The sequence below is a fragment of the Felis catus genome, chromosome C1 (genome assembly GCF_018350175.1).
Source record: "Felis catus isolate Fca126 chromosome C1, F.catus_Fca126_mat1.0, whole genome shotgun sequence".
NCBI classification, from domain to species: domain Eukaryota; kingdom Metazoa; phylum Chordata; class Mammalia; order Carnivora; family Felidae; genus Felis; species Felis catus.
The window spans coordinates 12899400-12923397 of NC_058375.1; the positions used below are offsets into that span (position 1 = coordinate 12899400).

The 23998-nt window shown below is 53.3% G+C and overlaps 1 protein-coding gene across 1 annotated transcript; it reads left to right on the top strand.

Annotated features, from left to right (window-relative positions):
* On the top strand, window positions 1–23998 carry LOC123379430. The gene is made up of 4 exons (XM_045034871.1): window positions 1–87; window positions 2653–2813; window positions 4994–5047; window positions 22668–23998. The coding sequence occupies exons 1-4, from the start codon at window positions 1–3 to the stop codon at window positions 23086–23088; spliced, it is 723 nt and encodes a 240-aa protein (XP_044890806.1). The 3' UTR covers window positions 23089–23998.

Here is a 23998-nt window from a genome sequence, read left to right on the forward strand (position 1 = left end):
ATGGTGGGGACAAAGGAGGTGGTGCAGGAGAGGGGGAAGAAGTCTGGATCTTTCTCAGACAGGCCCGCGCTCCGGAGCGGCAGTGTGGTCAGCTGCGAACCTCCCTTGTCCGCCTCCCATCAGCGCGGGCCGAGCTCCCTTCGTAGCAGGAGCAACGGAGTTCTTCCCAGGCTTCCCAAGCCGCCGCGGCTCTGTCCGCCGTCTTCGGCCAGTGCCTGGCACCCACGCAGAGACTTCCCAAAGTCCCTTGGATTTCAGGATGGTCCTCCAGAGACACAGTCATGGCCTGGCCGTTTGGGTGGGGGGGGGGGGTCTCGAGAAGGCGGTTCTTCCCTGGCAGGTTCATCCACAGAGGAGACATCGCCATCTGGGGAAGAAGAGGTCACCTTGCACATTGGGAGAGAGGCCAGCTTGGGAGGCAGAGGCTGATATCGAAGATCAGGACAGGATCCTGAGCAACTCAACCACCAGCCTCCGGTCCTAAGGTCACCTCCTCCGAGGAGATCTCCCTGATGGCCCCTTGGCTCCGTAGTCCCCTGCTGGCCTTCTCTGCAATCCCATAGTACCTTCTGAGCCCACGATTATGGCACAGTGTTTTGTAATAATTGGCCATATGTCTGCCTCCCACAAAGACTAGGTTCTCTTCAAGGGCAGGGATCAAATCTTCCTGCAGATAGAATCCGGGGTCTGGCATACACTCTGATACACAGTGGTGGTCGGTGAGTCGAGATCAAGGGTTATAGGGTAGAGTTTGCCTCCTCCCATCTCCTCTCTGATTCTCTTGGTCATTCTGGGCTGCTCTAAGAGATTACCGGAGACTGGGGGGCTTCAACAGCAGGCATTCATTTCTCCCAGGTCTGGAGGCTCAATGTCCAAGAGCAAGGCACTGCTGATTGGGTTCCTGGCGAAGGCCCTCTCCCAACATGCTCTCTGTGTCCTCATGTGGCTGAGAGGGAAAGGGCTCTGTTCTCTCTCCCTCTTCTTACAAGGACATGAAAGAGAAGACCTAGGCCGGCTGACTAGTGACTATGTCCCCGACATGGCCTCAGAAAGAAGTTCCCGCTCCAACCTCAGACCACGCCTCCTCCCCTTGAGTAACTTATGTTTTCTAAGAAAGCAGGCTATCAATTGATGCACTCTTCCGAAGTCTAAGGTGGGACGAAGGGGAGTGTGAGAGGCGTGGAAAGCGTGAGTAGAAGAGGGAGGGCGTCTCTCAGGTAGGGGCCAGAGGCAGGAGCCCTCAACCCCTGGGAGCATTTTACCCCTCCCCAAACCAATTAAATCAGAGTCTCTGGGGATGGTGTTTGGTGCTAGGTATTTATCTAGCACAGCAAGGCTGACAGCCAATGGTTCATAGGTGACCAGTGAGAAACGTTCTGTGTACACTGAGGCCAAACACGTTAGAGACCCTCAGACACAGTGGTTCTTAAACTTCAGGTGCATCAGAATCTCCTGGAAGACTTGTTCAAACACAGGTTGCTGAGCCCCACCCCCAGAGTTTCTGACTCAGTGGGTCTGTGACCACCAGGCCCAACATTTGCATTTTTAACAAGTTCCAGGTGATGCTGATAATGGCTGATCTGGGACCACACCTTGGCAGCCATTGGTCTATCCTTCCCCAGCCAATCGGCTGAGGCCACGACCCTTCCCCAGCCAATCGGCTAAGGCCATGATCCCTATAAAACCTTTGTGCTCTTAAAACCCGCTCTCTCTCTCCGGTATCTCATCGCTGTCAGTGCAGGTAGGGGATTGAGCTCGAGCTAGCTCGAATAAAAGCTCTTTGCTTTTGCTTCAGACTCGGCTCCCCGGTGGGGTGGTCTTTGGGGATCACGGATTCTGGGCATAACAGGCACTAATCCCATCATGAGCCCCACCCTCTTGACCTCATCGGAACCTAATCACCTAATCCAGCTTCAACTGGATAAGCCAAGGCCAGAGCAGGGTGGGTGTGGATGTCCCCTAAGACTCTCCGCCCAGTGCTCATTCATGTTCTGGACTGCTTGACGTCCTCATTAGCATGACCTTTCTTTGCCTTTAACAAGATCCAAACTGTTCTAATTGTTGGCTACAGACAGTCTGGACCCTGGGGAGGGAGCACCAGGCTCCAGGCAGGTAGGAAGAGGGTAGCCACTGGGACAGTGCCGATGAGGGCCATATCCCACGATGCCTTGGAGAATGGGCTCCCTAGAGGAATTTAGAAAAAGGCAGACTGGGTTGTTATCTGTTCCTGTATAGTTGGAATCCACCTTTGGCTCCTTGAAGGAGTCGGGGGGGTGGGGTTGGTTCCTTCTCCCTCCTTCCCTTCCACACACAGTTACAGTGAGCTTACTGTCTATCAGCACCCATGGGGCACCATCATTCACTCACCCACTCACGCATCCATGTTTACTGAGCATCTACTATATGCCAGAGACTGTCCTCATGAGGAGGATGCAGCGATGAGTAAGACAGATGCTGTCCCTGCCCCGGGAGCTCGTAGGCTAGTCGACACAGAGAAAATCTGAGCCAAGAGCTTCCCAAAAGAGGGGGAGGCAGGAGGCACCCACAAATAACCAAAGCAGAAGGAAGAGAGGAACAAAGGACACGGGGGGCTTCAGAGGGAGATGGACGTGAGTCGTGGGTCCAAATCTAGAGAGGTATCTTACCGTGTAGGTCTCGGCTTCCTCATCTGCGAAATGGAGATGCCTGCTCATCCTGGCCACCAGTAAAAGACAGCTCCGAAATTCCGGAAGAGGAATACAAAGCGGGGGTGGGATTCCAGGCAGGACCGATGCACTCCAGCTGGGGGAATCGCGGGAGTCTTTCTCCAGGAGGTGAGTGCCTGGAGAAGCTCCCCTTGGCCAACAATCCAAAGGGGCTGGCTGGGAAGGGGGAGGCCCGTCAGAGCGCCTGGTAATGAACCCACGATTAATAAGGCCAGTAGGACGGACAGCCACACTCCATCACCAGCCTGTTGGTGTTCAGGACCTGCATCTCTGTTTGAAATTATCATGTTTGTCTGCCTTCTTATTGCCATCTCCCCTAGCCAGGTCGTAAGCCCCCGGAGGGCAGCCCCCGGGTCCCCGGCACAGAGTGGGCAATGGGTCCGACGCCTGTTAGTTGCACCGTGAATGAAGTTGTAAACGAAGCCATTCTGTGAACCCCAAGGGCAGCCTTATGCTGAGGTCATGGATCTCCTTGCTCGTGACCTTCCACAAACTGAGCTGCTGGCTCTTTAGGAACACTTGACCTTAACGATACTAACGTATGTTGAGCTGGTGCCTTTCCAAACCCCCTTCCTTTGAGGGGCACACAACAGGCTCCTTCCTGTCATGTCGAAAGTGGCTCTGTTAGTTCACCTGTCCTGGCAGGGAGGGCAGGAAGAGGGATCACACTTCCAGACCCAGGAAAGGAGGCTCGGGAAGGTGAAGCACCTCGCAGGTTCATGGGGCTGCTGGGCGGTTGGGGGTGGGGCGGGACAGGCCACATCAGTCCCCAAAGCCAGGGCTCTGTCTCCAAGCCCAGAGCTCCTTCCGGGAGCCCCACTTACCTCCAAGGTCCTAGACACTGACCCCTTACGCCTGTGGAGGGGCCCCTCCGTTTCTGGAATTTCTCTTCCGCCAAGTGCGATTTTACCCGCTGTGGGGGGGGGGGTTGGGGGTTGTGCAAGCCATTCTCTTCCCCAAGCCTCGGTTTCCCTACCTGTGCGGCATGCATGACTGTTTCCACTTTACCTGCTTCGTGGGAAGATAATCACGCAGGCCCCAAGGCCGACGCCGTGCGGTGCAAAAGGCAGGTGCCAACTTGTTCCCTTTCCTGTCTGGGCCGCCACCTGCCAGTCACGGGGAGCAGAGGCTGCCTGGATGGCGTCCTGCAGATGAGGGTGTGGAGGCCAGGCAGGGAGACCAGGGTGGAGGGAGGGCCACGGGGTTGGGGCAGCAGGGAGGGGAGCCCGAGGGGAGAAGGGGGAGGTGGCAGCCCCCAGAGCCGAGCGGGGCTGATCTTAAACAGGAATGAGAATAGCACATCCTTGTTATGTCATACAAATGATAAACGATAATAATAATAACACTGGTCTGCGTGTAATGAGAAGGACTCCAGAGACTGCATTACCTTGGTAATGGGTTATGAGTGTCAAAGACCCATTTGTTTCTCGAGGGACGAGCTGAGGATCGCATTGTCTCTGGCTCCGTGTATCTCTGTCTCCGTCCCTGTCTGTCTCTCTCCCACGCACCCACCAAGGATCCTGCTCCAGGTGGGGGTGGTGATGGAGAGCGGGCAGGGCTGGGGGGAGGAGGCGTGGGGCTCAGAGAAGGGGTGTGGTGGGCATTGTTGCCACTCATCCAATGCGTCCCTTCTCACCATATGGGTACCAGCAGGGGTGCGTTTCCTGCCCCCCCCACCCCCACCGCCTTCTGGTTGTTGGAGCCACTGAGCTGTCAGGAGGAGGGATGTGGGTCATCTCGGGGTGGGAGCCCTTACGAGCTGGCACAAGACCGTCCAGAATCGCCTTCTCTCTGCTGCAGTGATGGTGGAGGGGTGGGTAGACTGGAGCCGTCAGCCTGGTGCAACGTGGAGCCTCCACTGCAGTGGACGCACAGCGGGAGAGAGCAATGACACTTAGTGGACGTGAGCCATTGAGGCTGAAGGTCACTGCTACTGGACCCTCCCCCACCCCGCCGTGACCAACACGGGCTCTGCCTGGGGGCCACGGTCTAACAAGAGAAGCCCCAGACCACAGAGCTGTGCAGCTGTCCCGAACCACAGCCACGTAACGACCAACTTCCTGTCCCCAAACCTGTACCCCAAACCTCCCAGACTAGGAGATGGGTCTCGGACCTAGAACCGTAGGATGGTCTCATCCTCACATCCCTTCGTGGGCTGCTGGTACCATCGTTCCAGGAGTTAAGAGTGCTTATTCGGTTCAGGAAATAAGAATCAGGCGGGATGTCCAGTATCATGGAAACAGAAGGCAATCTATCAACTGAATTTTGCCTTTTCAATTACTTTTTAGGTCACGAGGCGTCAGAGACTGGAGTCAGAGCCTGGTGCGTTGGCCAGGTGCTCAGTAAGTACGGTTTTCTTTCTTTCTTTTTTTGATTTTTTAATGTTTGTGTATTTTCTGAAAGAGAGAGAGAGCGAGCAGGGGAGGGGAAGAGAGAGAGGGAGACACAGAATCCGAAGCAGGCTCCAGGCTCTGAGCTGTCAGCACAGAGCCCGACGCGGGGCTCGAACTCACAAGCCGGGAGATCACGGCCTGAGGCGAAGTCGGACGCTTAACTGACTGAGCCACCCAGGCGCCCCATCGCTTTTCATGCCGTCCGCTTACTCTGAGTGGGGACACTGGGGCTCGCGTGTTCAAGGTCATACAAGACAAACGGTGTTGTTTTAAACTTCCCTGGAATCTCCCTGGCGTTTCTTGCTACATCTCCCCCAGACAGGCGGTCTCTGAGAACCCGAACGTTGCCTTCCTGTCTCGTTTAGGGAGGCACGGGGGGTGGGGAAGAGGATCCCGCGAGACCAAACTTCACATCTGGGTGTAAATCTTAGCGGCTAGGTAATGATGCGCACCCTTCTGCCGGGTGGGCAAAGATTCGATCAGCTCTCCTGCCTTCCTAGTTAATCATCCAGAAGCTTAGCTGGTGTCTCACCCGCAAAGTTTCCCCCTGCGAGGGGAGAGCTGGTGCCCGGGAATTCTTCCCCGTAACCTCTCCACCTCTGCTGTAGTAAATAACCCACTCTCTGTCTTGCTGGCCGGGAGGTGCCATCCTTCAGACCTTTAATCTTGTCCCCAGCTCTTTGCTGGATCCGTTCCCGTTGCCACACGGCTCGGCATCTCCACATAGATTGTGCTCTTACTGCTTCCCCCTTCCCATATATCACACCCTCACGTAGTCAGCCTAATAGCCCTCGCAGCCTAAAAGCATAAATCACGTTTAAAAAAGGAGCAAAGTGGTTTAGCATCTTAAGCTGGAATAATAATAACAGGAAGTAACACGGACGGAGGGTTTATTCTGCGCCGGGGACTGTTCTAAATGCTCCAGACGTGTTAACTTATTTCTTCCTGGAAGCCACCTGCGGAGATGGTCTCACGCTTTTTCTGCGGAGGGAACTGAGGCACAGAGCACGTAAGTGGCTCTCTGAGGTCACACAGCAGGGGTTCATGCATCGGGGCCCGTATCTGAGCTCCGTACGCTGGGCCCTGAAGTCTTCCCTCTTGATCGTGCTCTGTGTTCTCCCCCGAAAGGAAATGGAGGGGGTCCTCAAACCCAGCCCTATATGGAGACTAGACACAGAGAGGCAAAGCGGCCTTCGGTGGCTCCCATGGAAAGTTAGTGGCGGGCACGCTGATGATCCGCTCCCTGGTAGGCAGTCCTTCCCCAGGCTTCCCGCATCCCTCCTGTGGGGCAGCCTTGGATCCAGGCAAGGCTGCAAGCCTCTGTCTTCTCCGTTCCCTGCTGCATCGTGCCATTTTGTTTTCTTAAGTTATCCCCAGAGACCCAGCCCCCCCCCCTCCGTGGGTGCATCCAATCTGCTGTACCCAATGGCCAGAGGGACACAGCCCAGCCACTCGTCCTGTAGGCGGGAGCTGCCAGCCAGAGAGGAAATGCTAAGAGAGGCCGGGGGTCCCGCTGGGCAGGGGCCCGGCTGAGCTGGTTAAAATTCTTTGAAGGGGAACAGCACTTTATTCTGCCCCTACCTAAGCCTGGACTCTGGGGGCCTCCTCTCCAAGCATCTCTGCTTTGACACAACAGGTCCTTAAACAGAAATCTCAACTTGCCAAGGAGTCCGAGAATGGAGAAGAAAAAAGAAAAAAAGAAAGGCAAAAGCAATTTTCAACCAGGAATAGGTGACTCTCAGGGGTCTTTTGGCCAACAGGTGAGAACCAGAAAGAGGAAGAAAGACCCCGGAGTTCTGAATGTACCTCCTTGCCGACATATCATGGAGCATTAAAACTAATCAGCTATGCAACGATTTTATTATATAAGCCAATAAAATGGGAAAATTACATTTTCACTGTTCACTGTTAGGCTGAGGCTTTTGAACCTTATATTTTATAGCCTCATGGTTCTTGAAGAAGATTTTTTTTTTTTAATATATTCTCCTACACTGAACAGAGTAACTCTTGAATATGCCACACGCATGCATGCGATCAGAGTATTGTTCCTAATTCTTCCCTGGCCTGCCTTCCCCTTCACGGTGTGACTTTTGCAGGGGAGGGGCCTTGCAGACATCCCTGTGGCATTGACCTTGGGCGTGGCCCTGTGACCTGCTTAGGCCAGTGGCATGTGGGAGGGAGGATTGGTCAGGCACTTCTGAGATGAAGCCTTAGCACATATTGTCTGTTTCTGTGTGTCCTTCACAAACTTTCTGCCCTTCCTCAGGGACAGGGAGTGTCCCGGGTGGTGTTTGGTCTTGGGATGAGAAACTCGGGGAGCAGAGCTGAACCCGGCCCGCAGCTGAGCCTGAAGCCGAGACCCAACCCTACTGAGTTGTAACTGGTCCACAGACCCGTGAGCACAAAATAATTGCTTGTTTTTATCAGCCACTGTGATTTGGTGTTATGCTGCTATGTTACAGAAAGAAAGAAAGAAAGAAAGAGAGAAAGAAAAAGAGAAAAAGAAAGAAGGAAGGACAGGAAAGGAAGAAGGACAGGAAAGACAGACAGACAGGAAAGGAAAGACAGACGGACAGACAGACGGACAGACAGGAAAGGAAGAAGGACAGGAAAGACAGACAGGAAAGACAGACGGACAGGAAAGACAGGAAAGGAAAGACAGATGGACAGGAAAGACAGGAAAGGAAAGACAGACGGACAGGAAAGACAGGAAAGGAAAGACGGACAGGAAAGAAGGAAAGGAAAGACAGATGGACAGACAGACAGGAAAGGAAAGACAGACGGAAAGACAGACGGACAGGCAGACAGGAAAGGAAGGAAAGAAAGGAGGAAAGAAAGGGAGGAAAGGAAAGAAGGAAAGAAATGAAAAATCTGACTAATACAACACATATACTTCTGGATGCAGAGAATCCTCAGAATCTCAAATTTGGGAGAAACTTTTTTATTAGCAATAATGACCATCATTTATCAAGGGCTTATTAAGTGCCAGATAATTTAGATGCAGTATTGCTTTCAAGCGAGCAAATAGAGGCACAGAGAGGTCGGGTAACCTTCCCAAGGTCACTTAGCTACTCAGTGGTGGAGCTGGGATCAAACTCAGGTCTGGCTGGCTCCAAATGCCTCACTCTTCCACACTGGCCTTGCCTCTGGGGGTTGGGCAGCCTCGATCTTCCCTGGCCCAGGCTTCTCTGACATTGACTCATCCTCCAAGATCTTTGCCAAGATTCCCATCAGCGTACCGTGGTGTTGCTTAATTAAATAAAAAGGACTTTATCTCCCCCTCCCCAAAAATACATATATATATACTCAATTTTTTAACGTTCCTGGTTATCGGAAATTCTTCCTTATCTGGAGCCAAACCCTGTGCCTCTCCAGTCCTGATTTTTTTCTGCCTTTGGGGCCATGTGGGAAGATGGGGTTCTCCCGTCCACATCGCTTGTTGTTCAAATATTGTGAGACAGGTTTTACATTCACCCCGTGTTTTCTCTTCTCTGAACGAAATACCCCTACTTCCTTAACCGTCCTTAAGAAACATACTTCCATCGTGAAATACCGTATACAGGAAAGAGCACGAAATACAAACGCACCGTTTAATAAATCTCTCTAAAGGGAGTCCCGTATAGATGAACCGTCAGAGGCCAGGAGCTACAACTTTGGCACCTCTTGAAGATGCTGTGTGTCCCGTCTGGTCATCCTTGTCTCTCACCCACCATCCTGACATTTATGGTAATAATTTCCAGCCTTTTGCTTAATGTATCATTATCGGCATGTCCATCCCTAAACCATACGGCTTAGTTTTTGCCTGCGAGCTTCAGGCAAATGGAGTCGCAGTTCTTTTGTGCTTCGTAAGACTCATCGATGTTGTCGCTTGCGGTAGATTTCATCTCTGATCCTTGCTGCGTACTACTCCACTGTGTGAATACATCACGATGACCCATCCTGCTATCGGTGCACATTTGGGGTGTGTCTGAGTTTGGGCTGTGACACACGGCGCTGCTATAAATATTCTGAGACCTATAAATATTCTGAGATATAAATATCCTGAGACCTCGGGCATACATCTAAAGGTTTCTCAAATCACAGCCTGCGGCTCGCTTCAATTTTGTCAGATGATCCCTAGCTGCTTTCCAGAGCGACAGGACCCGAGGCGTCCACCCGTTGGTAGTTTCTGTGAATGCCCGTTATTGTCTCAGCTGTTCTTTATGCGGCTTCGTTCCAAGTGGCTTTCTTAGGCTCGTGACTTGGTCTCCACACATGCACACAAAACGAGTTCACAATTCACGACTCTGACAACTCAGGAGTCATTCGTAGAGGCAAGAAACCCCACTTGACTAGGTTTTAGAAGCTACACAATTTATTAGGATAAATCACTGTGCCAGAGAAGATAAGAAACGGGTTCCATTCTAATTCCGTGCTTGCGTGAGCGCCTGGAAAGTCACCAGAAGTATACCTGAGCCGCTGCCTATAGAAGCCCGGGCTATGGGTCCCCCTCCTCGCTCCCCGTCCAGCCCCGGGATTATACGGCCGCACCCTTAGCAATGCCCGCCCGAGTGGCCCGGGTGTGCCCCGCTGTCTCTTGAGCTGGGGCTCACCTTCGTGCCTTGCTTTGGCCAATGGAGGATGTGCAGCTGTGACACGAGCAGAGACCTGAAATGCATCTGCGTGCTTTCTTTCACGGCTGCTGCTGCCATTGCCACGGGCCCAGGCAGAGAATGGGAGCCACGTGGAGCACAGCCCAATCAGCCAACTAATTAATGAGCTAATTAAGTGTCGTGTGCCACTGAAGCCTGGTGGTGGACACGGAGAAACGGTGAACCAACACAGCCACTGTTGTGTTAGTCACAGCCACTGTGTGTTGACCAGTTGTCACCTGCCGGGTCCCATGAAGAACCACGTATAGAGTAGTCTGTAGAACCCCCGCCCCACCTCTTTGTAGAGGACACCATTCCTCTACATTTTGCAGGGAGAATCTGAGGCTCAGGGACTTGCCCAGGTCACAGAATTAGTAAGAGGAGGGGCCGACATTTATACTCGGTTCTCTCTGATTCAAGAGTTTGTCACCAGCTTGGGGGAGTGGTAGGAGGAGGCTTTTAAACAAATGTTTAAATTAAACGGCCTCAGAAGCATCTGGGTGGCTCAGTTGGTTAAGCATCCGACTCTTGGTTTTGGCTCAGGTCACGATTTCATGGTTTGTGAGTTCAAGCCCCGCATCAGGGTCTGTGCTGAGATCATGGAGCCTGCGTGGGATTCTCTCTCTCCCTCTCTCTCTGCCCCTCTGCCACTCGAGCTTGTGCTCTATCTCTCTCCAATAGGTAAACTTTAAAACAATCATAAATCGATAAATTAATGAATTAAATGACATTAGAAGACACAGGGGTCACACACTCAAATGGCCAGACTGAGATGAGCAGAGGGACAGTCAAAGGGGGACCTTTTTATGGGCTCCCTCCCCACTAGGCAGCTCAGGCTGGCCTGGCTGGAATCCCACAACAGGGCCACTGACCACAGTACGTTTGAAATAGGTGGCACTGGTTGGAGTCCCAACCCATCTTTTTTTTTCTTTTAAGTTCATTTATTTATTTTGTGAGAGACAGAAACAGCGAGAATGGGGAGAGGGGCACAGAGAGAGAGAGAGAGAGAGAGAGAGAGAGAGAGAGAGAGTGAGAATCCCAAGTGGGCTCCATGCTGCCAGTGCAGAGCCCAAGGTGGGGCTTGAACTCTCGAAACCGCAAGATTGTGACCTGAGCCACAACTGAGCTGGACGTTTAACCAACTGAGCCACCCGGATGCCCCCCAACCGGTCTTCTTACCAGCACTGTGTCCTCAGGCAAATCATTTAATCACCCAAGCTCCACTCCCTCACTTGTCAAATGGGGGGAGTGAAGTATTCTCCCCGAGCCTTGATCCGGTTTGCTGTGAGGACTGCTTGCTTGTAGGGGGAGGTGTGGAGTGTGTTAGTGGCAAGAGCCCTCCACAGCGTTGGTGGCTGCCGTTTTTATCGGTCTGATTACAGTGCGGGTCCCCCTCGCGACCAGGCCAGGTGCTCAGGCCTCCCCACCAGCGGCATGGGTCCCAGGGGGGCCACAGGGAGAGCTGGGGGCATGAGGTCCAATGACAGGCCACAGGTCACGGGGGTCTCAGGACCCACCTTGGGGTTGCCTGACCCCACGATGGGTCCCAAGAGGGGGTTAGCGTTGTTTCTTTGCCTTCCCACCCTGGCTGGGAAGATGGGGTTTGGGGGTGAGGCCGGAAGGGGGAGCCCCCCGGGCGGCCTGACAGCGGCCTGGTTGCTGGGTCGGCCATCTTGAACGTCCTGTGCACCCAAAGCAGCCGGAAGGGGGGCCTCCGTCTTGACCTTCAGCTTTTATGGGCTTTAGCTTCAGCAAAAGCCTCTTTCGTTTCTCCCCGGAACAGCCTCTGACAGCTCTCCTCACTCCTCTGTGTGCGATGGTTTCTTTGTTTGGCTGAATAAAGAAGCTTGTTACCGGAGAAAATGCCTTGGCAAGTGTCAGTGGAGATATCTGTTTCCTTGAAGAAACTCCCATAAAACCTTTCAAGCTGCTGCTTTTGAGTCCCAGAGCCCCTTGGATCCAAAGGCCTCTCCATTTTCCTTACTTTCTTCAGCCGTTGCTTGGTGATTTTCCAGGTCTCCCGGCCGCAGCAGGCAAGATGAGCCTCGCTCCTGGAATCTCTGGGGCATGTGGTAGATTGGCTTCCATCAGTTTGCTTTCCTCACAGTTGACTCGAGGCCAAGGCCCCAGCACTGGGGAGGGGAGAGGTCGGCAGGGGACGGTCATCTGTGGTCACCCTCTGGAGGTTTCCCAAGGCCCAGCTGGGCCTTTGTTAAGTTTCTGGGGTCTAGGCATTAACGCGAGCTCACGAGAGGGCCCCACACGCCCTTGTGTCTCTCTCTGTGGACTGTGGTCCCTGCTCATCAGCAGAGACATAAGATGCACTGGTCTCTTGTTCTGGGTCCTTTGCCCACCGTTCCCCTCCCTCACCCCCCCCCCCAGGCCCTGTTCTTCATTCCTCACGGACCTTTCATGCAGTCCCTGGGGCTCACCACTCTCTCCCACCTCTCTGTGCCTTTGTACGCAGGGCTCCTGTCCCTGGACCCCTTTCCTCCTCTCACGGACCCGGTGTAATTCCAATATCACCCTCCTGACCACCAGAGAGGCCTCACCTCTCCCCCTGCACCTGCTTCCATCTTAGCACTGCTCACCCAACCCTGTAGCTGTCTGCGTGGACAGCCGCCTCCCACTAGGCGGGAGCCCCATGGAGGTCAGGAGCTGGTCACACCACACACACACACACACACACACACACACAGTGCCTGGCACTGTGCAGGGGCCGTGTCAGCTTGGCTTTGTAAGGCTTCAAGGACCAGTGGTGTCTGTGATGATTCTGGTGATGTACGGGGGAAGGGGCTGGTTGCTTCGAGGACAGAAAAGGCAGTGAGCTAGCATAGCTGTGCCATCATGCCAGGTTCTGGAATTTTCTGGGCTCATGAAAAGCCAAAACAAATGCTCAGCCATAGTCCAAAAATATGTAGGATGACCCACCTTCTCTGGGACCTCCAGCACCTAGACCCCTAGGAGAGAGAACCTGACTGTCTTGTTTGTTTCCACCACGAAGGAAGCATCGTTCCCGAGCAGAGTCGCACCCCCCCAGGTCCACACGGGACACGGGCTATTAGAGGCTGGGGCACTGACCCGGGTCCCGCTCAACATGACTGGGGCACAGCAGGGTCTCCATGCTCAGAGCACAGGCCAGAGCCACCCTGAGGAAAGATTCTCTCGTGGTATCTTTCCTCAAAAGGGACAGCGGGCAAGGTGACTCTGGGGCCCCTCTGCAGAGCCACACAGCATCCATCATAAGTGGAAGGAAGCTTCTCAGAAGGGATCTCGCTTTCTGATGGGAAGACATCTGGCCTCATCAAGAAGACGGAGGGAGATAGACATTCAGTCCCTGTGGCATTTCAAAACCTGCAGGTGGTCAATGGGACCCTTCCCTTTAAGCCCCAGTTCAGGGCTGCCATAGACGAGGTCTTAGTACCCGGAGTGCCCTGATTCCTAGCGACAAAAATAACGGACAATACGCCGAGCACTTGGTCTGCATCAGGGAGGCATTATGTCATTTGATGATCCCCCTTACAACCTGCTGAGGTCAGGTCCTACTGTCTCACCTCATGGGTGTGGAAAGGGGACTCAGGTTGGGGGAGGGACCCACATGAGGGTAGGGAAGGACCAGGTCTCCAGATCAATTTGATTCCAAAGCCGGCGCTCTTGACCTCTGTTCTTTATTGCCCAAGCAGCACGTCCTGGTGGCCCCGGGCTCCCAGACCCACATGCCCCCCCGTCCTCCCTCTGCCTGGTCTAGCTCCTGAAAGCTGCATCCCGTCCTGGGCCACCCGAGGACAACCTCCCATCCCATCTGCCTCGTGGAGTCCACAGACGACTCCAGGAGCTGCTGTTCCATAGTGCCTGCTGCCCAGAGGGCCTGGGACCATCCTGGTCACCCACAGAGACTTCACGTCTCAGCACACCCCCGCAGCAGGCTCACTGATGCCTGGAGGGGCTGTTGCCTTGGCCAATCCTCCTTGCACCTGTCTTTGTTCCTTCTCTAGGATCTGGACTCTGCTCACCCGGTGGCCCATTGGGCTGGGGTCTAATACACCACTGGGCTCTCCAGTTATCATCCCTGTGGAGTGAATCTGGCCACCATCACCCTCGGACGCTGGTGAGAGGGCTTCCTCCCTCCATGGTAGTTCTCATCCTTACCCTAGCTAGCCCCTGACTCCCAGACACTGACTGCCACCAACTTCTAGGCTCCGCCCTTCTGCCAAGCACTTCTGAGAGCAAAGATGACCCTAATAATCCAGGTTGCTCTTTGCTGAGCCAGGCATACGTGCCAGGCAAATGCTTGGCAATTTCATGGTTTCTCTCTCCTAATCGTCACTGGGTTTCATAGGCCCCATTGTACAGATGAGGACATCGAGGCTCAGCGAGAGTGAATGAACTCTGCTAGGAGGGCAAGACTTGATTGCAGGCGGGGAGCCCAGGCCTTGTCCATCTCCTGGATGCTGAGAACGGATCACCTCCTCAAAGATGGGTCATTTGTCTCTGGCGTTGGTGCTCTAGGGCGGGACTAAACTCCCCTGTGTCGGATTTTCTCTCAGTACGTGTCCTGCACCGACAAGGACTCAGAATAATATCGGCAAAGATTCCAGCAACAGAGCGAGGGATTTATGTGGGAATCGCTACACTTTGGTGTAACAAGGGAGGGGCCCCATCCTCCTTCTCCATGTGTAGACCGGCTGATGACAGTGTGCAATGTAACAAAAATAGTGGCCACAGTCTAGGCCGACATGCTAAGTCCTTCCCACACGTTGGGGCTGCAGAAAGAGGGCTCATCCCCTGGATGATGTGGACACAGAGCGCAGCATCAGGGATCCAAGGGACAAAACATCTCCTTGCTTTTCTCGGAAGCGCCGACATCTGATCTGTCCCGAGGTCCGCCCAGCCCAGCCCCTACCTTCCACCTTTCCTTGGCCAAGTGAAATAATGAGAGGTTTGCTTTGTTGCAAAAGGGGGGAGGAAAAAAAAACACACCCTCAACAACCAACAAGAAATAATTAGCACACATTGTGTCATTAAACACTAGACTTTAATTAAATCGCATGGAGATAAATACCTCTAACGACTGGAAATCTGGAAACCGGAGACAGCAAAGCACTCAGCATAATGGAGTAATAGACTCCTCAAATAGCGTCAAGTCAGGGATTCCGACTTGATTAAGAATCTGACTAAATTGGGTTGTCACCCTGTATGCTGCACCTACTACCTGAAAATTGCTCATTATCTTCCCCATTTGATCTTCTTGGAGCTAACAAGCCTTTGCGGAAATTGGTCCAATGATCAAAGGACCCATTTATTTGGAATTCTTCCCCGCGTCGGGGTCCGCATGGCTGGTGTCGCCTTCCTCCCTTTTTTTATTTGTGATGAATCATCACCTGGCAGCAGCCAGTGGGGAGACCAGGCTGGAGGTGACCTCTGTGATTTCCGTGACGATCGTCCCTTCCGTAACCCTGACTACGGGCACCAGGGCGCCCGGCTCCAGAAGGCAGCACGAGGCCCCTCTCCCACCTCTGCCCCCGACTAGCCGGGAGCCACCAAACCCAAGCGCCCCCGCTTCCTCGCACGTGATGTCTCCGCCTGATGTCTACCCGCTGCCCCAGGTCAGCACACCCTGTCCGGAGAGCGCCGCGTGGGGACGTCCAACCGCTGTCCCCCATCCCTCCCTGGCCGGAGCGGCACTTCTAAAGCACAGCTCTGATTACACCGCAGCAAGGGCTCCCCATTTTCTCACTTGGCTTTCAGAGCCGTCTCCGTTCTTATCCCAGCATGCCTCTCGAGGCTCAGACGGATGGTCTGTGACGTGCCTCTGCAGAAAGCCCCTCTGCCCCAGCCACGCTGAGCTGTCCCTGTTCCCTAACACAACCGTGCCCTTGCTCACCTCTTAACCTCCGCTCATTCTGTTCACTCCACCTGGGATGCTTTTTCACGTGATCCCAGCCTGCTGGCCATGTGGTATGCCCTCCCCAGGGCCTGCCTCCAACCTCCCTCGGCCGTGACCCCTCCTCTGGGGGCTAAAACTTGGAGGCGTTCACTCTCAGGCCACTGGAGTCCTGAACCTGCCTGACGGTGCAGCCCGGAGCCTGAGGGTGAGATCCCTTTCACTGAACCACACCTTAAGACGAGTCTACTATGGGGCACCTGGGTGGCTCAGTCAGTTCCGTGTGTTTGATTGGGGCCCAGGTCATGATCTCACCGTTCCTGGGATCAAGCCCCGCCTTGGGCTCTGTGCTGACAGCACGGAGCCTGCTTGGGATTCTCTCTCTCTCTCTCTCTGCCCTGCCCCTGCTCTCTCTTTCTCTACGCCCCAGGCATCGGAGTGGGCCCTGGGGAGAGAGCAATGATCTTCCAAGTGTTTGGAACGTGGAGAGTGAGGGATATGGGGGTGGGGGTGGGCCAAGGCTCCGGGGACATGAAATGAGACGAGAGAGCAGGCGGGGCCTCAGTATGCAAAGCCGGGGAGTGGAAGGGCTTTAGGTCCCATCCTCCCCGCAGGGAGTCTCTGAGAGCCTCTGAGCCTCAGTGTGTGCATCTGTAAAAGCCAGGCTGGGGCTAAACTACATTCCCTCCTAGTGGGTCTGGGATCCAGGTGGCACTGAGGAGGCTTGGCCCCCTCCCTCGGGGGTTCCTTCAAGAGAGAACAGTCCTGTCTTTTACCTTCTTGATCACAAGCGGTTTGAAGACGGGGACTTTCCAAGACTGTCCCCGGGGCCTCGGTTTCTTCCTCTGCAAAGTGGAGATAATGACGTCACCTGCCTATAGGCGTGGTGCGGGGGCCTCTAGTAAAATGATAACAGTCATGGTAGCGAACGTGATTTTTTTTTTAATTTTAGATAGAGCAGGGGAGAGGGACAGAGAGCGAGAATTCAAGTGTGGCCTGACGCAGGGCTCGATCCCACGACCGTGAGATCATGGCCCGAGCCAAAATCAAGAGTCTGGCACTCAACCGACTGAGCCACCCAGGCGCCCCAGTAAAGAACATGATTCTAGTGGTTCCTGCCCAGTTTGGCCTTCCTTCTGGCCTTCCTTTCTTCCTTCCTTCCAAAAATGCTTAATGAGGACTCACCGGGGGCCAGGCACTGTTCTAGGCACTGGGATATGTCTATGACTACAAGGGAGAAACCTAGCCTTGCCAAGGAGCTTATCCAGCAGGGAAAGGGCAGACTATACATCTCTTATAAAGGAGAGCTAGCATTATACCTGATTTACAACGAGAAAAGTGAGGCCCAGAGAAGATGAGTGACTTATGGGGCCTTGAACTGTCAATCAAGTGGAAGGTCTGGGATTTCATTAATTCACATGCACGGAGAACAGAAAGTTCTCAGTAAATGATCGTTTCTGGTGATGGGGATGGCCATGGTGATTCTGCATACAGTAGGTGATCATTAAAGTTTCTGGAGTCAAAATCATCTGAAACTAGCAACATAAGCCGAGCCTGTCCGCCAGCCCCTGAGAGACAGACAGGGCAACCCCGACCTCCCCTTGGGTTCTCGGTGGGGGGGGGGGCGGCGCTCTGGCTCCACAGTGACAGTCCGTGGGTGAGGGGACCCCCGCTCCTTTGAGGGTGCGGCCTCTCTCTCTGCAGGGAAAGCAAGGGAGGCGGGTGCTGGGCCGCGGGCAGTACCAGAAGCTGGAATCGAGGGACAATGGTAAGACAGAGAGGGACCGAAGAAAAGAACCCACTGCAGAGGCGAGTCAATAATTCACACATCTCCTTTAAATATTTAGCTCTCTGGCTGCTTAAAATGTAGAACCGCATCTTTGAATACACATATATATTTTGTAGTTTGGGCACAGAAACACCGACGCCACAGACAGAACGGTGGGGGTGGACGGGCGCGGAGATCTGGAAACCCTGGGGGACGCGCAAAATCGTTTTGCACGTAGGAGAGAGTGCAGTATTGAAATCCGAATCACGGCCATCCTACGTTGAGCGCCTACTGTGTGCTGGGCATTGTGTTACATGCTTCTCTGCTCACATATTCATTCACTCATCCAGTCTTCCAGCTCTGGGGCTGCAGAGCTTACATTTATGTTTTTTTTAAGTTTATTTATTTATTTTGAGAGAGAGAGAGAGAGAGAAAGCGGGAGTTGGGGAGGGGCAGAGAGAGAGAAAGAGAGAGAGAGAGAGAAAGGGAAAGAGAGAATCCTGAGCAGGCAGGGCCCAAACCCACAAACCGTGAGATCATGTGACCTGGGCTGAAGTCGGATGCTTAACCGACTGAGCCACCCAGGCGCCTCTGAACAGCTTACATTTAAATCTTGGTTCTACTTCAGCTAATCTGCTGTGGGCGTGACCCTGGGCATGCCGTTAAACCTCCCCGTGTCCTGTCTCCACTATAAAACAGAACGAATGCCCGTGAAGTGCCTGAAACAGTCTCTGGTATGTTCTAAGAGCCCAGTGAATATTATTACTATGGGCATAAGCACCATTCACTCATGTATTCCTTTGAAGAAATATTTACTGAGTGTCTAGCTTGTGACAGGTACCGTGGGATACGCTGATGCACTCAGAAAGATAGTTTGTGCCTTCAAGAAGCGTCCGCTGGGGCTCGGACATTAAGCTAATAAAAAAAAAATCAATGAACAAAGTCCATTCAGATTGCGGTGAGGGCTGGGAAGAAGATAAACAGGCTGATAAGATCGAGGGGAATTCTACTGGCCAGGTGGTCAGGGCAGACCTAAGCTGAAATTTAAAATATGGAAAGGAGCCCACAAATGAGAGCTCTAGGCAGAAGGGCAGCAGGTGCAAAGGCCCTGAGGTGGGAGGTAGTTTGATGTGTTTGAAGAAAAGGAAGGTGGGCTATTGTAGGTGGAGAGTAGCATAAACTTTTCCAGAACTTCCCAGGGGATTTGGAAAACTTGAAAATGTGGGAAAGGAAGCCAAGAGAGGTGTGGAGATTTGACTAAGGGTTCATAGCTAGTGTTGGAAAAACCAGTCTGTCTGACTCCAGGGCCTGTGTCCCTAATGAATGTCTGCCAGCCCCTGGGAGCACAGGCCCCCACGAACGCCGCCCAACTTGGGTAAGTCCAGAGTGAGTTCATGGTGACTCTGAGTCAGGGAGTGTCCTGAGAAAGAGGCAGCGGGAGCTCTTGGGGGTCTGACTCAAGCCAGTCACCCAGAAGATGAGGCCAAGGGGAGGCCCCGCTGGACGGCCCTTCACGAATACATCAAAGGCACCTGCAGTGAGCATCCCCCTGGGCATCAAACCAGCCACACCAGGCAATCTGAAATTGTAGTGTGGCAGCAGGAATGGGATGGACAAGAGGGAAGTTCATGGAAACCCCGTTATGTGCCCGGCACCTTACTGGTGTCTCCGTGTATCACTTAATCCTGAGAGTAACTCAGACCTGTCCATGTGGCTGTCCTTATGTGGCTGTCCTTATGTTAAAGACATGAGGCTTGGGTGCCTGCACGGCTCCGTCCATTGTGTATGACTAGGTTTTGGCTCAGGGCACGATCTCACAGTTCATGATTTCGAGCCCTGTGTCAGGCTCTGTGCTGACAGCACGGAGCCTGCTTGGGATTCTGTCTCTCTCTCCAGCTCTCTCTGCCCCTCCCTTGCTCGTGTTCCCTCTCTGTCTCTTTCTCTCTCTCTCAGAATAATTACATAAACTTATTTATTTCTTTTTGAGAGAGAGAGAGAGAGCACGAGCAAGGGAGGGGCAGAGAGAGAGGGAGACAGAATCCGAAGCAGGCTCCAGGCTCCAGGCTCCGAGCTGTCAGCACAGAGCCTGACGTGGGACTCGAACTCACAGACTGCGAGATCATGACCTGAGCTGAAGTCGGATGCTCAACCGACTGAGCCACCCAGGGGCCCCTGCCTATTTCCCTTTTTAATCTCAAATGTCCACTTTCCTTATTGGATCTTCGAATCAGTTTATGCTCTACCCTTCTGACTGTAATGGTTGGAGCCTCAGGGCAAGCATTCATTCATTCATTCATTCATCCATCCATTCAGTGTCTTCTCTCTGCCTGGCTATCTTCTAGAGGTCGGAGCATTTTCTTGTGGGTAACCACACGCATCATGTTGATTTTCACTTGCCTTAATGTAAAACAGGATTGCCTGCATTTCAGATTTTGCTAGTTTATCTTGCACGGCCAAAGGCCCAGTTATCTCTGCTTCACTAAGTCTTGAGATTGGTTTGGAACTTGAACATACATTCTTTGAGACCATTAAAAGTGGTTTAATTGGCTGTTCAGGGATGTCCTCCACTCATCTCTCCAGATGGATCATCTCTCTCGTCTCTCCCAAGAACTGGGAGCCTGGAAGCCCTCACCTGGATGATCCACACCGCTACATTTATTTCTCTTGCTCTGGGCCCCAAAGCATCAGGCTTTGCGTTGCAGATCCAGCCTCTGCTGATGGATGCGTCTCCAAATCCTGCTTCACGCCCTTGCCGGGGCCCACAAAGCTACGGGGTGATGTCAGCCTGTGTCCTCCAAAGAGAAGCCAGAGTCTTTTAACAAATTCAGCCCTTGCCTTGACGAAGCGTAGGGGTCATCCGAAGGAGGGCTCCAGGAAGAAAGATAGACAGCCCCCTGGGATTACGTAACATAGCAGAAAGCCAGGGGCCTCGGGAGTCAGATTGTCCTAATCCACTGGTTTGTCGCCATGTGCATTTGTATCAGACGCAAGGCTTGGTCTGTAGGTGGCCTTCCCCAGCTCCTGGTCGTATGATCTTTAGTAAAAGCACAAACACCGCCCTTCCCGGCCGCCACCAGTGTGTTTGGTTCACAGGCTCTCTGAAAATTAAGCGAGGCCATCGATGTGACAAACGACAAGTAGTTGATCGATGCCGGTGCCATGGCTGGTTTAGAACAGCAGAGTGCCCAGTCGTTTGGAACCGGGCACCTCATCCTTATTTACTGTTATTTGTTGCAACGTATTTTATCTCGCTCGTCCCTAAGGCTCCGCACGATGCACGTGTGTGTATATTTGTACGCATACACAAGAACGCGCCCACACAAAATAAATGGGTGTGTGTGTTGCAAAGATGAATAGGGAGACAGACGAAGTAAACTCTGGAGAAATACAGATAGAGACATACACACACATTTCTAGATATTTTCCTGAAGTCGTCCCCAGATCGCTTCCAGTGCCCACGAAAGCATTCGGTAGACATTTAACACAAATGTGTTGAAGGAAGACATTTCAGAATCCATGGCTCATGGATGCGTATGTGACAGAGACAGAATGTGAGCATGCCTCTGCTCGGTTGTAACAGTCACTTGAGGGACAAAGCCGTATTTGTTATGAGATAACCAGAAAATAAATAGTGAAAACACCGAGTAAAAGACCAGAAAGCGAGTCTGAATGTCCTAATCCTCTTTTTTTTTTTTAATTTTTTTTAATGTTTATTTTTGGGAGAGAGAGACAGAGCGTGAGCAGGGGAGGGGAAGAGACACAGGGAGACACTGAATCCGAAGCAGGCTCCAGGCTCCTAGCTGTCAGCACAGAGTCTGATGCGGGGCTCGAACCCACGAACCATGAGATCACGACCTGAGCCGAGGTCGGATGCGTAACCGACTGAGCCACCCCGGTGCCCTCCTAATCTTCTTTTTATCTTCCTTTTTCCTTCCAGTTTGGGTTGCCAGATAAACAACAGGACATCTAGTTCAATTTGAATTTCAGATTAAATAATAATAATAATAATAATAATAATAATAATAATAATTTTATAGCATAAGTATATCCCAAATGTTGCATGGTCAAATATGATATGGGACACACATATGCTAAAAAACAAACAAACAAACAAAAACCCTATTCATCCTGTATTTTATTTGCTAAATTTGCTAACCCGTACCTGGCCATCCTGGACACTAAGTCCCTAAATTCCACTTTTTTTTGTTTTTCATGCCGTATAAGGGCTCAAAGGCCTTCAGTGTTGTTTTTTTTTTAATTTTTTTTTTAACGTTTATTTATTTTTGGGACAGAGAGAGACAGAGCATGAACGGGGGAGGGGCAGAGAGAGAGGGAGACACAGAATCGGAAGCAGGCTCCAGGCTCTGAGCCGTCAGCCCAGAGCCCGACGCGGGGCTCGAACTCACGAACCGTGAGATCGTGACCTGAGCCGAAGTCGGACGTTCAACCGACTGAGCCACCCAGGCGCCCCTTCAGTGGTTTTATATCACCTGTGGGATAAGGTAAAAACCTTTTAACCTGGTGCCTGACCCAAAAGCCTCTGGGGCCTCCCTGCCCCGTGCAGAAAGGATGCCTAACCACTGCCTGGCACAGTCCCCACTCTGTCCAGGCCCGGCCTGCAGGCAGCTGGGGGATAGGGCGTGAGTACTTCGGTCTGTGTGTTAGCGTACCTGTCACATTAGCCGCTTCCCCCCAGACAGTTACCTATCAGCTGGTCACAGAGCCCTGCTTCTGTATGCATACAGCAGCGTCCTCACGCCTAAATAGATGGAAACCCAGCAAACCTTTTCCTTTACCTTTTCAGGGCACTAAAAATGCAATTACCTTTCCCTACTCATGGAGGAGCTCATAAAGAGCCTTATCAGAGATAGAGCCTCTGCAGCGGGTAATGGGCCATAACTCACGGCCTGGGTGCCGGGATGTCAACACCCACCGCCTGCAGCCTGTTTGGGGAGCGTTTCCCTCCCACCGGCGTCCCCCCTGCCACATGGCCCAGCTGGACACCCCCAGGCTGCCTTTGGAGGTGGGGACAACACAAGGCTGAGAAGCACTTGAAGGAGAAATGGAACCTGCGGAAGGCGGAGAAGGGGGACCTCAGGAAAGCCGGAGGCGCGGGGATGGCTGGAGCTCCCCGGCTTCCCGGGGACCATTCCCGAGGGTCACATCATCTGGAAAAATGGGAGCCACGGTCGCGGCTGTCAGGGTGGTGGAGACGCACTGAGGTCGGCGCGGGGAGCGTCTGCCCACACGACCTGCCCTCCGCGAACACCCTCTTCTTTTTCCCAGTGTGCAGCCGGAAGCAAGACGGTGCGGCCGCCTCCTTCCACGGCTCTCCGCGGGATGGCCTCGATTTGAAGCCACCCTGAATAGGTGCCGGGCCGATGCAAAGACCGGGGACCCTGCCCCCGAGCCCCCTTACCTCCCAGCCATCCCGGAGACCTCCCAGGGCCTGCCGCCTCTGGCTGGGCTGGCCTCCGTGCCCTGGCGAATCACGGTAATGCCAGGGAGGCTCAGCGTGGCGTTCTCCAAAAGTGGCCTGTCGCTCGAGAAATTCTCTCCAGCCGTCATCCCGCTGACTTCTCCAAACAACCTGAGGCTGGGCGCCATGGTCAGCCCCACTTTGCAGCCGAGGAAGCCGAAGCTTAGAAGTCTGAGTTCACCAGCCCTGCCGGTCACTGTGCTGGGCCGTTTGATTCCAGGGCTGTGACCTTAACCACTGGGCCCACAGGAGTCTGCAGGTGGATTTTGGCTTCATGTGCACAAGCTCGAAAATTCTGTTCTTTCCTCCCCTTTTCATCTTAGGAATAGAGAGGGGTCCCCAGTGCCTCCATGCCCCTGGCCCACCCGATGCACCCCAGGTTTGCTTCAAAAGCAGCCGAGCCGCTCTAAGAAGCAAGTTCCCCCCCCACCCCCCACCCCCACATCGGGACCCACCCTGCCTCCCCAGCCTTACAGCCGAAATCTTTCTCCTGGGTGTTGTTTTCCTTTATTCCTCTCTGTGGCTCTGGCCCTTTCCCCCTGAAAATACAGTTTGCTGATATTAAAAAGAAACACACAACCACTAAACGCATTTGATATAGTCTTTGAAGTCTGATGGCCTCGGGCTCCAGACTGATAAGCAGGAAGATAGTGTAGGCCTGTGCTGGGAAGACAGCACCTTTGGCAGGGACGGTTCCAATAGAGGGGACAGAGGAGGGAAGCCCGAGAGAAGGAAGGCTGGGTCCCCTCTGATGGGAGGTGAGGCCCCCATGGGAGGGGGGTGCGGTAGGGGATGAGCACAAGTCCCTGAGGAGGTGGCCCCCGTGGAGGCTCTCTGCAAGGGATTTGATCTCTCAGAGGCTGGGTGATTGGGCATTCCCTCTCAAGACGGGGAGAGGAAAAGAACGCTCTGTGCACCCCAAGGCCTTGGGGGGCATCTCTGTGCCCAGGGAAAGGATCCGGATGGGGAACTGGCGAGGTTTTCTGTGTTCACGTGTACTTGAGGGACACAGGTACATATGTGTTGTGGGTGCTGGTGGTGCCACACTTGGCCTCCACTGACCCCCCTCCCTACCACGCTGCTGGGTTGGGGACCTCCCCTCAAGGGCAGACACTCAGAGCACCCGGGGGCCATGATG

Excerpts from the sequence above, each read along its gene's own strand:
- LOC123379430 (XM_045034871.1), top strand. The coding sequence starts at position 1 with ATGGTGGGGACAAAGGAGGTGGTGCAGGAGAGGGGGAAGAAGTCTGGA. Across the intron at positions 88-2,652 it reads CGCTCCGGAGCGGCAGTGTG|GTCTCGGCTTCCTCATCTGC; the intron begins GTCAGCTGCGAA and ends CTTACCGTGTAG. Across the intron at positions 5,048-22,667 it reads GTGCGTTGGCCAGGTGCTCA|TGTGCAGCCGGAAGCAAGAC; the intron begins GTAAGTACGGTT and ends TCTTTTTCCCAG.